The 12,977-nt window shown below is 44.6% G+C and overlaps 1 protein-coding gene across 3 annotated transcripts in view; it reads left to right on the forward strand.

Annotated features, from left to right (window-relative positions):
- The first annotated feature begins 397 nt into the window (after positions 1 to 397).
- The window catches only part of LOC135807036 (sushi, von Willebrand factor type A, EGF and pentraxin domain-containing protein 1-like), a 108,901-nt gene continuing 96,321 nt past the window's right edge, over positions 398 to 12,977 (forward strand). For all 3 annotated transcript variants that reach the window (XM_065321127.1, XM_065321128.1, XM_065321129.1), the window contains exons 1-3: positions 398 to 649; positions 741 to 918; positions 10,717 to 11,094. In XM_065321127.1, coding sequence (XP_065177199.1) covers positions 819 to 918; positions 10,717 to 11,094 — 478 coding nt within the window. In that variant the 5' untranslated portion in view covers positions 398 to 649; positions 741 to 818. The remainder of the gene's footprint in view (positions 650 to 740; positions 919 to 10,716; positions 11,095 to 12,977) is intronic.

Below are 12,977 nucleotides of genomic sequence, written 5' to 3' on the forward strand. Positions count from 1 at the left end.
TCCGATGCTCACCCACGGCCAGGGAGTCGTAAAACCCTGCCCCACGGCTGCATGGCCAGCGTCCTGGGGCCGCTAGACGTGCGACCGGATTTCCATGTCCACGACAGGACATGTACATGACTTGTACTAACTACATGATTGTACTAGTATTGTAGATCTACATACTAGTACATGATGACATGACTTTACATGCGCCGACATGACAGTGACATGACGTTTGGCACAGCCATTTTTGGTCACGGATCTCCCTGTCATCCTGATCTGATCCAGTGTGCAAGCATAGCGCCCGTGCGCCGCGCTTCAGGACTTGCACAAAGCCTCAAACTGGCACGAAGACTTTGTCCATGTCGGTCCTAAACCATTTTGTTCCTGTTCCTCCTCCGGCATCCAATACATGTACACTGACCAACTTGTCTGTGTGCAGTGGTGTGAGCATTCACTAGACCGAGAATTCTCTCTCTAAAAAATCGAGACTATCATACCGATATGTGCTGGAAGAAACATCGGCACGCTTGGTATTGGGAGGCCGGAGAGAAAAGACTTGTTTTTCATTGTTTCGCTGAATGGAGTCATTGGAAAAATTGCTAGCTACAGGCAAATAACCTTCAATGACTGGAGTTTCGAAGAAGAAAGCAAGTGATTGTCACTGGTACTGTGTGTTGTGTTAGCGACTGCCTGGCCCATAATCTGCTCTCTAACAGTGCCTTGTTTGACTGGATTGTTTGCTGTACGTCGAACAGCTCCTGAAGAGGGTGGGACTGCGATTGAAGTCGTTCACGGACTGGAGGATCATTACAGCCGTGGCGGCCCTGAGAGATATGGCGGAACGGCGGTTTTCTACCTCGCTCCTGTCGACTATCAGTGTTTGGTGTGTGTTAGTGCTAACTGCGGAAGCACAGGCGACAGCAAGTCCCGCAGGTAAGGACTGATTACTTGTGCTAAGGCCACCCAGAATATTGTTTGATTTTTAGTTCGTTGCCTCGACAGTACAATGTACAACTTCATAGAGGGTCGAACAGGAAACAAAATAACTGGGGGTCATCAGAAAGGAAGCGAGGGAGAAAAAAAAGGTGGAGCATTTCGTCAAAGCCCACTTAGTTTACTGCAAGAAATGTGGCTTTATGATTAAAATCATGGTTGGCGTGAGACTTGGCTGGACGCCGAGTTTTCCGCATCCCCATAGATGCCACCACCCTCTAGGGTCAAGGTGAAGATGCAGCAGTGGGAGGTGAGTAGATAAGACCCACCACAAAGTGTTTGAAGGTCGAAAATCCCATTCACTGCATCCATGTTTCCCTCATGCCAGGCCACGAGTTCCCAATTAACTGTGGGTCGCAGCACGGCCGGAAAGATCCTTCCACTTCTAAGCAGCACTTGAACCTGGTAGCCTCGTTTTCTCAATCATGGTCCCCCTCCTTTTTGTAGATGAGTGTACTCTGTATCATCCTATGTTACTCCACAAAAAGAGTGTTTCCATGGTGATAAGGCTGTTTGAGGTGTATTTCTAGGGGTGGGGTGTATTTATCGATTTCGGCCTAAATTATTTGCCTGTTTTGGGTCATATTTTAGATTTACCAGTCTTCTACCTTCTTTTTGTGATTGCAAGTCCTTTCACACATCACAGTGAAGCAATTGAGCAAGAAAATCTGGCAATTAGCATTGACTACTCAGAATAATAGCAATTTTGGTACAAAAATGAACTTCGCAGAAATGTCAGTCCGCAAAGTACAACTGGGTGCACAGCTTCATAATTTCTTCATGGACATGACCTTTTTATTCAATTTTTGGAATCCTCGTACTTCATAGAAACTGGAAATATAATTATAATTTGAGTGGGGTTACCGTGCATTGGTCTTTGACCACTTGGTGGTGGGTCTGATCTACTCACCTCCCACCGTTTAGGCGCTGCATCTGCGCCTTTGATCCTAGAGGGTGGTGGCGTTGCCACGACGGATGCGGAAAACTGGGCTTCCAGCCGAGTCTCACGCGAACCGTGAAAATTATTATTAATTACCGTGCATTTTAGACCTCCAAAAATAAAAACGGGGCAGACAATTGGTCGATTTTCCACCATTGATGGAATTGCTATTTTTCAGGTAAGGCCACACTTTGTTTTTTCTATGTTTCTCATCACCGCGCGCGTAGGTTTTCAGAAATCTCGGAAGAAGAAAAAAAGTTCATACTTGTACATGTATGTACGCTGTACATGCTGCAGCAGCTAGATGCGTCAATCAAAAATCGCAAGCTTTTGCACCACAGCAGCAATGGAGTGTTCCCCGTGCGTTCTCTGCGATGAAGGCTGCTGCAACGAAGCGTTAAGTCTTGTTCTTCACTGCCTGAGCATCGCGAGTCCCAGGAATACCTGAAGTCGGACAAGTCTTGTGGTGACTGGCATCTGCAGAACAACATCGTGGAGATCGTGCGCGAGCAGAATGTCTAAACAACGTACACGTGGCGAGGAAAGGATGAGCAACGTGGAGACAAGAGTTTTACTAGTGCGATCAAAAAGTATTAACGAAGCAGACATAAGACCGTTGAAGTAACAAAATAGAAAAGACGAGCGTTTGGTGATGCGATAGCAGGTACATGTATGTTCTCTTCGCCATCTCTTCGTCAAATTTTACACTCACATTATTGTTGCACTTTGCCTACTAGTGCTACTTCGAAGTATTCGTGGGCTGGTGTTATAATGTAGTACAATCATGTGCTATGGGACTAGCACTCTATACAATGGTATATCATGCAGTGTCTTGTATGAATCACATACGAAATGTATAAGGTTCTCAGTAGAAATTGTTCTTGTTTTTTTTCTTGGATTTTGTTTTTTTTCCGCTCGCCCGCACACCTTTTGTTAAAATTTGCCGACGAGAAACATAGAAAAAATATCTGTGCGGCCTAAGCTGATCATTCCATGCATTCCTTGTGGTATTACTCCAATTTTTGGTGTCAAAAGCATTGAATGGTCTCCCAGATTGATAGTACACATGAAGACTAGACGAGGCCATGGTTCCTGGGCTTTTTAGCCCTTCATCTGGATATCGGCCTGGATCATGAACAACGTTATTCGTGATCCAGGCCGAAGCCTACTGACCCTGAACGACAGCTCTGATGGAGTGGTTGAGAATAATTAATTTTAGTATACAATGTCATGTATTTATAGGTCTTCAGGGAAATGGAGAGTACTATAGTTAATAATAGGGTAACACTGTTGCCTGCACTTGCTGCTGTGAACTTGAAAACTTAATCCCTGGCATATGCGGGTCGGGTGTTGAACGCAGACTTGCCAGACAGAAAAAGCAAGCAACTGACCTCATCACTTTCACCTGATTCTTCTTGCTGTGAAAGCCATTCGATAGACAGGTCCAGTTACTGCACACGCGACATGTGCGCCAATGCACGGCACTTGGTTACGAAACTATGACGGCCTGCACTGGACACACCGCGGGAATACGATTATCTTGACCCCTGGAAACATATTATCTGCTACCGGATTTGGGAGGTACTAATCCTCGATCGCACTGTATTGTATTGTTTTTGATTTATTTGAATTCAGTATCTTAACAGTACAATGTACAACTTGGGCACTGGTTGTTAGAGTTATTTTACTGTGTGACAATGTGCCACTGATGATAGTCACGAGAAAGCGTTCTGGAATTCCTTCATTTTTAATAATTGCTTTATGCATGGTTATGATTCAAGCGGTAGTTTGAAGGCGGTGAAAATAGTTTCGCACTGTATACCTTCGCATGCCAAGACGCAAATGCACACAATCAAGTAGACACTTCCTTTCATCTATCGAACGTGTTCATTCCCTTCTCCTCAGGATAGTACAGGGAATGTTGGAAATTTGAAAAAACACATACTATACTAGGTGTTGGCGGATAATGCCGGCATTATATCGAGCATTGTACACCACCCGGAGCAATACGAGCATTATAAAGCATTATCGCCTTCTTAGTATTTGACCCCACTAATTTCCCTGATACCTAAGCGGTCAAATATATCGCGTATTTGACTGCTTAGTCAAATACACAATATATTTGACTACTTATATTTGACTCCTTAGAATTTCTTGGACTTAGAAATTTTCTCTCCAACTTTGAAAAAGAAATTTTTGAAGAAAGCAGAAATACACAAGATGGGATTCGAACCCACAACCATGTGAATCTCAGTCACTCTTCCTTACCACCCAGCCACTGTGCTACCAATGCTGAACCTAGTTTAAACAATGACCTTGATCCTGCAATGCCATACAGTGTGGCATAGGCTATAGTATAATACTAGAATTACAAGGATATGTCGTATATGAAGAGAAACTATTGCGTGGAGAACACGATAAATAGATTATAGACCTCATAGTTGGTCTATACAGGATATATAGACCTCGTAAAAGACCTCGGGGGACCTCGGTCTTTTACTCGGTCTATATATCCTGTATAGACCTCCTAACCGGTCTATAATCTATACTTACGAGGCCAAAAATGGCATTATACGACGTTCTACTTGACTGCATAGTAGTAGATCTACACACATCGTCAATTCCTCATGTACAGTTGTCACGCTTAGTTCTTACTTGTATACCCTTGTTTTCTGCATACTTTTGTGAGAAATCACACCTCGATATTCCAGTGCTGTCATTGTATCTTGCTACCCTACCTTGATTGCTATATTATTTCCTTTGTTCTCATTTTGTTCTTTAGTACAACGGTGATTCCTGAAGAGGGTTGTACTTCGAAGTACGAAAACTTGTTCGAATCATCCTTTTTTTTCATCGCTTTTTCTTTTTACATGTATTTTTCCTCACGCTTTAGATTGTCTTTGCATCGTCTCCATCGCTTACATTGTTAATAAAGTAATCCAAATGTCACTTCAGCTCGTCCTACTTATTGCCATATTATTTATTTTTCTGATCATTTTCTTGTAGTGTATGTGCGCACGCATGTCCTTCATTGATATCAGGGGTCCGATGGTGAGCCATGCTCTATTATTCATGTTGCATTGTTGGCAGAAGGGTAACGATGCTGCATAGCCGTGAAATGCAATGTTCCTTGCGCCTCTTAGTTTTTTGTGCCAATTGTTTTGTGAAGGGGTGTTTGGCCCACCGTTGTTGGCAATGTCTACGCAAGCTTGAGTGATGCGTATAAATACTTTAGAATACAGGAACGTGGTAGCTGTAGTGCATATTAGTATAACACTTTTGTGACATCCGTGTGTTGAGTGTATGTCACTGTGTGTTTTTTCTCTTCTTCCTCAGTCACATATTTTCTCTATTTTTCTCATCGTCTTATTATTTTTCATGAGGTCGCGGTTCTTTTTTTTTTACGCAGAGGAGGTATGTTAGGTACCTCCTCCCATACGTTCTACAACCTTTTCCGAGATGGCCTGCATGCACCCTCGCATTCACCTTTTGTCACCTTTTGTTCCGTTGGCCTGGGTAGCTACTTGCTCGCCCATACTTGCCATAGCTACCCAGTCCCTTTATCTTGCATTCACGTCTCACGTCTCACTCTCTCTCTCTCTCTCTCTCTCTCTCTCTCTCTCTCTCTCTCTCTCTCTCTCTCTCTCTCTCTCTCTCTCTCTCTGTCTCTCTCTCTCTGTCTCTGTCTCTGTCTCTGTCTCTGTCTCTGTCTCTGTCTCTGTCTCTGTCTCTGTCTCTGTCTCTGTCTCTGTCTCTGTCTCTGTCTCTCTCTGTCTCTGTCTCACACGCACACGCACGCACGCACGCACGCACGCACGCACGCACGCACGCACGCACGCACACACACACACACACACACACACGCACACACTGTCTCTCTCTCTTCCATAATGTAGTCTTGTAGTCAGTGTCGCCTTGCGTACTCAGTGCCCAGTGCCATTTTGCAGAATTTTCAGAGTTTTGCGTACTCCTTTTTTTAGGGCAACATTCTTACTGATTATTTGTGTAGCTTGCCTGGTGATATCGTTGAAACCTCCGTGTCCAACGCTGAAATCACTGTTGCAGTGCTTGCAGAAAGCGAAGTGAATTCCCTTCTTGCTCTTCGTTATTCCTGGCGGTCGCGACAACGACTCTTTGAAGCCAGCGGCTGCTTTTTCGGCTTTTTCTTTAATCCAGGAGGACCAACTTCTCGCCTAAATGTAGGTTCCTCATCAGAATCCATGCTTATGACTACACACTGTCATAACTGAAATCCCTACCATTACCTTTCCACACAGCTTGTCCACTTCGTTGATCTGGCCAAGACTGACATTGAACACGAAGCAAAATGCTTGATCGAAAGCGACGACCTGAAAGCTCTTGCACTCTACAAGTTTCAAAAAGAGCGCACTATGGCACAAGTCACAACAAAACTGGCAAAAGGGCGGCGGTCAGGGCGGTTTGCGCAGCAGCATGTTGACCCATTCAGAACTGCACACACCCGTTACAGCGTCAGGTTGCCACCGTAGTACATGCACGTGTGCTGCGCAATGCAGGCTGCATGCACTGATCTGCGACCCGATTTTGGATTGATCGATCCTGGACAAGTGGAGGGCGGTTTCTACACCATTTTTCACTGCTTTCGAAGACACCATACCTTTCGCTTTTGCGGGATAATTTGATTGAAATCCGTACTGCGGACAAAACTTCCCTTTTCCGCAAAAATACGGGCGGTTGGCAGCACTGGAACATTTCTTCAGACTTCGAAACTCATGCTTCCTGTGAATGCACACAAGAAGAAACCCACACACTTTGGAGAATCAATGTCTGTAACGACCGGATATCACCTGACGTGGCCAAATTCTTGATTTCACGCAACGTTGGCTCCTTTTACACCTGGGTGGACCTCATTCACCCACTACTAGTATGACAGTTTGGTCTAGATATTGATCCTTAGATATTGAACAAAAATCGACAAAAACGGACTGAAGCTTGTTCAAAGAAAGTACAAGAACGAGTGGTCACCGCTGCTCATAACAAACAGCGCAGCCAAACCAGCTATGTCCGCACACCGATCCAAAATACCTAGTAATGTAAAGTCATCCAACTTTCGGCTGAAGACTTGGTGAGTCCCTCGAACAAATCAATCACTTCAGCCTCTACAATGGTGGCCATTATGAAGGCGGTCTTCAAGGGCCAGTAGCAGCGAGCTTACGTCCTGAAATTTTGGGTAGACCACGACCATAGTCTGCTACTTCCTCCGCGTCATTACAATTGTCACTTCGGTGACTTCGCACATCGCAATGTTGGTGACTGGCTTGTCTGATGCCTGGTTCAACATAGGCCGATTTTCCGGCCGATGCTCCCACACCGACTCCGACAAGTAATCGACCCACTCTGTCGGATGAGTCGGACTAGCTGTTCACACACAACGGTGGCCAATTTCGCTTGTACAGGTGGAATCCTGATAATTCGAATATGGCTTAATTTGAACATACTGCTTAATTAGAAGTTTTTCCTGAACCGATTTCTATCAATACGATTCCCACAGAAGACTTTCTGATAATTCGAACCATGAACTGGACATTTTCCGTTAATTAGAAGTCCCGTGAATTCCACTTACATAGAAAACGTGTGGGATTTGTGCTGATAATTCGAAGTTAGCAATTTGTAATTCAAAGTTCACTGCACACTACACTGGTCAGTTCAGTTTGCATGAGCAGGCTGTGCCGTTCAGTTCAGTATCCGTGAAATCTGTGTCTAAGGTCCATAGCGCAACTTTGCGTGACCATGAGAGCATTTTGACATACATGTGTTGTGGGTTCATGTTTGGATAATTGGAATGTCTGTATAATTAGAAGTTTTATCCTGGCATTCTGAGGTTCGAATTATCAGGATTCCACCTGTACTATACTGTATACAGGTGGAATCCTGATAATTCGAACCTCAAAATGCCAGCAAAAAACTTCTAATTATCCGGACATTCTAATTACCCAAACATGACCCCACAACACAATATGTATGTCAAAATGCTCCCATGGTCACGCAGAGTTGCGCTATGGACCTTAGACACAGATTTCACGGATACTGAACTGACCAGCACAGCCTGCTGATGCAAACTGAACTGATCAGTACAGTGTACAGTGAACTTCGAATTACACTTTGCTAACTTCGAATTATCAGCACAAATCCCACACATTTTCTATGTTAGTGGAATCCGTGGAACTTGGAATTAATCGGACATGTCCGGTTCGAGGTTCGAATTATCAGAATTTTTTATGTGGGAATCGTATTGACAGAAATCGATCCTGGAAAAACTTCTAATTAAGCGGTATGTTCAAATTAAGCCATATTCGAATTATCAGGATTCCACCTGTAGTTGCAGGCTTGTCTGTTACACATGTACACGCAGTACACAGTAGGCACCGGCGGATTATGCCCGCGAAATCATGGAATTATGCTTTCATGGATTCTCGCGTTATGCTCGCAAAATCCTCATATTATGCTCTGGCACGTGGGGATACATATTCACTTTGTTGTGCTTATGGAGCCTCAAAGTTCGGAAAATTGTGCCTTTTTCGTACTTGCAAGTGGCCATGAGTACAACAAAATACATGAGTATCCCCATGCCAAGGTGTCCATGCATACTAGACATCAACCTGGAATATGTAGATCATCACAGGCATCTTGGTGTCATTTTTGACTCTAATCTCTCCTGGACTCACCATGTTGCCCACATATGTAAGAAGACTAGTCAAGCCATAGGTATAATATACTCACACCGCGCCCATCTTCCTGACAGCTCTCGTGCTCTTTTCTATAATGCATATATCTTGCCGCATTTTGACTACTGCTGTACTGCCTGGACAAATCTATCTATTGCCCAACAGCAGAAACTGAAAACTCACGATCCTTCCCTCCTTAAGATTCTTTATCATATGCCTAAGTCCCTTTCTAGTGTCGCTCTTTATAATTATGTTATCCTCGACCAGACCTCTCCTAGAAAGACGACGAATCATGATGTGCTGTCTTATTCATCGTATTCGACTTTCCAAAATACCCCGCATCTTAAACCATTTGACTGGTTCCGACGGGATAACTCCACTAGGAACCAACTCTCCCTTCCTCTAGCCCGCTCTTCTGCATTGCTACACTCCCCCCATTTCAATGGCTATTTGCATTGGCTTAAGCTGCACCAGGAGACAAAGGACCTTTCTACTTTAACAGCATTCAGAAACGCCTTGCTTTACCGGTAGACCACAATTTTAGTCCATATTTGCTTCTTTCTTCTTTTCCTTTTCTTTTTGACTTCTTACTCTTTTCCATGTTAGTCATGGTTGGCTATAAAAACCCTGCAATCGCCACGCAAAGTGGTCATTGGCTACCCCAGCCCTGTATTGCTTGGAATAAAATAAATAAAAGAGAAAACATTACTTCTTCTATTCATTAGTTGACTTCTTTTGCTTTGAAAGATTTTTTCCTTACCTTTGAAAACTGTCATGTTCAACTGTCTTCGTAAGCGTCATACTCGTCCAACCGATGTCACCCTAACCCTGCGAATTCTCATAATCAGCTCATCTCTCCCGTAACTCCAGCTCTCCTTCCATCATTACCGAACATCAACTATACCTCAATTTGTTGAATTATTAGAGCAATACCCATAGCCTGCACAGTCATAGCTGCTAAGATCCAGACGTCATGACTTCGTAACAAGCATAGTGTACATGTACGCGGAGTTTTGCTGACTACCCATCACTATCTCGTCCGCCCCGGGATACCTGATAAAGGCTGATTCACTCGCATCTTCTGCTACATGTACTGTATCAGGGTGAGAAAGAACTTTGAGAAGACGAGTTCGAGCACACAAAATGTATTTCCATGATTTCTACCCTGCTTTTCATTGAAAACACTATCTGCATGACCTCCAAACCCTTTGCCATGCAGACCACCAGCACTGATCAGGTGCATTGTATACAATTGTGTAGCCTACATACTAGAACTGTGATACAATCATGCAGTTATGCTCCTACCTCCGAAAGGATGCCAAATTATGACAGCGGACATGATATAGTTTTACACGAGCTACAAGGTCAAATGTGTGAAAAGGCTAGCGTCTACTAGCGATCCAGTGCAGCCAGTTCACGGTCTGCAACGACGCTCTCCGCTGCCATGTTGAAAAGCCTACAATGGTTGGCCCGATGCCCGCTCCATCACGTGTAAGCACTAAAAATCGGTCGGCTTTTCGGCTAAATATCGACCAGTTGATACTTGGCCGAAAACTTGTGCGACAAGAAAATCGCCGCAGATCTGTCGGAAACCTGTACGACAACACCGTCCACAACAGGCAATTTTCGCCCCGATCTTGAGGATTTTTCGTACAAGTCCGTATCGGCCGGAAAATCGGCCTAGTGTGAACCAGGCATTACAGTGACACTCTGTTTCCTGCGCGACAAACACCTCGCGAACTACAGACAGCAGCGTGAGTCTGTGTCGCTCAAATCAGCAAGGACTGCAGCAGTAGTATAGCGCCTACCCAGTCCAATGTACATTTTTGTCTTTCAACATGATTTGTAGGTTTGTGTTCTCTTAAAAAAAAGAAGAAAAAAAGTAGCGCAATATGGCCCAGACAGTGCTTGTGTACTGGGCAGCTAGTACACGCGAGTTTCACATGTACGTCATTGTCTCATCATACAAGTAGATAACCACGACAGCAGCTGTCCTATCGAGGATTTCAGGTATGCTTTGGCGCGGGAGTTTGAGCAGTTTGAAAATCAAGAATCGAAAAAAGTCTATTCATTCTGTGTGTGTGTTGTTTGCAGCATGGGTCCAGTGCCCGTCGACACCGCATCAGTACCAGTATGTGAATGTCAGCATGAAGTTCTTAATTGCAATCTCATATTGCAAAAACAACCTTATTGATGCTCGTTTGGCCACACCAACAAATGCAGTAGAGAACACGTGCATATCCCAGGTCAAGCCGGCAGTGTCCATGTGGATTGGTGTTTTTGTGATCGGCAACATAACCTACAACACACAGACCGGCATGGCTACGGTGTACTCCAACTGGGGACCTGGGCAGCCGGATGGCGCTGCTGTAACCCCCTGTGTATCAATGGTGGGTACAGGAGTGGGAACAGGTGATAAGTGGGCGGTTGATAATTGCGAGTCGACGAAAGATTTTGTCTGTCAAAGAACAGGTGAGTGTATTACAGTTATACCGTAGCATACCTCATTTATTGATGACGATCAACTTACTTTTAAACATCAGGCGAAATAGCATGTCATAGTACATTTGAGACCAGCAGGAAGAAGATGACGACGTCCCCAAATTCAGTATCTGTGCACACAAATGTGCTGTGTGTGTGACTTTGTGTGTCAGCTATGACATCAAACCCTGTGGTTCCATGCCTAGCATGTAGGTCAGAACCATCCTGCAAAGTTTAATTGATGTATGTTGAACGATCGCTCGGCCAACCAAACATTTTGAAATTCTCTTTGTAATAAACCTTGGCTTCCATCATTGAACTTTCGAATTTCTTGCTGAGAGGGGTAGCTTGAAACCTCGATATGGCTTGTTCCAGGCATGCTTTGAAGCGACACACTGTTGAAGTAGTGGCGGGGATCTGCCCTGCAACTGCTACAACAAAAAATGATTCGATCTGAGAAAGCGTGAGACGACGAAGCTCGGTTGAATATTGAGTATTTCAAGCCTTTTTAGACGAAGATGGAGTTCTTTTTGGAGATGGACCTTGCGGCAAAGGACATGGTTCCCGACTTCTGGCGTGGTGAAGCCAAGGATCATTTGTCCAGTCATGTCGGCAGCCTGACCGTCGGTAATCTTGTGTTTGGATACCTTTCTGCTCGATGTGGTAGATCACAAACAATTGTGATATCGGATCGAATATGCTTCACCTCTGTGGAATAACAAACTGACCGCAGGGAATATTGACACTTTGGAACGATTGCAAGCACGCGTGGCCAGGCAGTATTTACATCGTCGGAAAGTGTCCATTCCTCATGGCATGGAGAACGTGTTTGAAGCTGCTGAATGGGAAAGTCTTGCGTGGCGGCGGCATATACATTGCCTCAAACTGTTTTACCATTTCACCCGCCAATACCCGGAAACCCTCAATAATTTCAACATAGTTCTATCCAAGAGTGCACGACGTCCTCACTTTTACCTCCTGCCCACTCACACTGGTCCCTGTTTCCGCTCCACTCTACTACATTCCATGATCCCCACGTGGAACTCCCTGCCTACCGAGATTAGGATATCTGAAACCCGTGGTGTATTTAGCCGGCACGTTAAGTCCCATTTCCACAGGTATAGATTCCATCCTCGACGTTTTCTCACTTCCTGATTACCCCCCTTCTTTACCAGTACCCTTTTCGCTTGCTTCTACTCAGACTTCTAAATTAACCTCTTCACATTAATCTTTTTATCTTAATATTTTCTTCCTTTTAAAAATTGCACCCTATTGTACACGTATTGTACACGTATATTTATTCTCGGAGACCCCCTTGATTTAGGCTTCGGCCTTTGGGGAATCCCTCAAATATATAATAAGTGGCTCTGTGTGGCCGTCCTATGCCATGAGAAACTCCAACCAGGCTCTTATGTCCTCTGCCTTCTTGATCGAATGTCCACTTCGTTTGAACAGCGAACACAAAATCGGTTGTGGCGACAAACGCGACTATTGTAGACCGGCTGCAGGGACACCGTAATGTCACACCCACCCCAGCACCATTCAAACATTTCCCTTTGGCAGTTCACTGTACGAACTTCAAAAATCAACCAAGCCCTACTGTGATTTCGAACGACCCATTTGCCCTTTGCTAGGTTACGACCAATCAGCGGCCTCGGAGAGCGGGCTTTGATTTGCCATCAAAGCCCGCTCCTGGTACGCAAAAACCATCAAAGCTCTATCGTACTGCTCATGCGCACTATCAGTTATATTGTTTTCTGTGCAGAGTGAGCGTAGAGTTCTTACCTTGCTCTTACCTTTTTTGGAAGTGTCTTACCTAATATGGCCGAGTCATCGTCGGAACCATCTACCAAGCGCCGGTTCGAGTCCGTTTC

The sequence above is a fragment of the Sycon ciliatum genome, chromosome 1, assembly GCF_964019385.1.
Source record: "Sycon ciliatum chromosome 1, ocSycCili1.1, whole genome shotgun sequence".
NCBI classification, from domain to species: domain Eukaryota; kingdom Metazoa; phylum Porifera; class Calcarea; order Leucosolenida; family Sycettidae; genus Sycon; species Sycon ciliatum.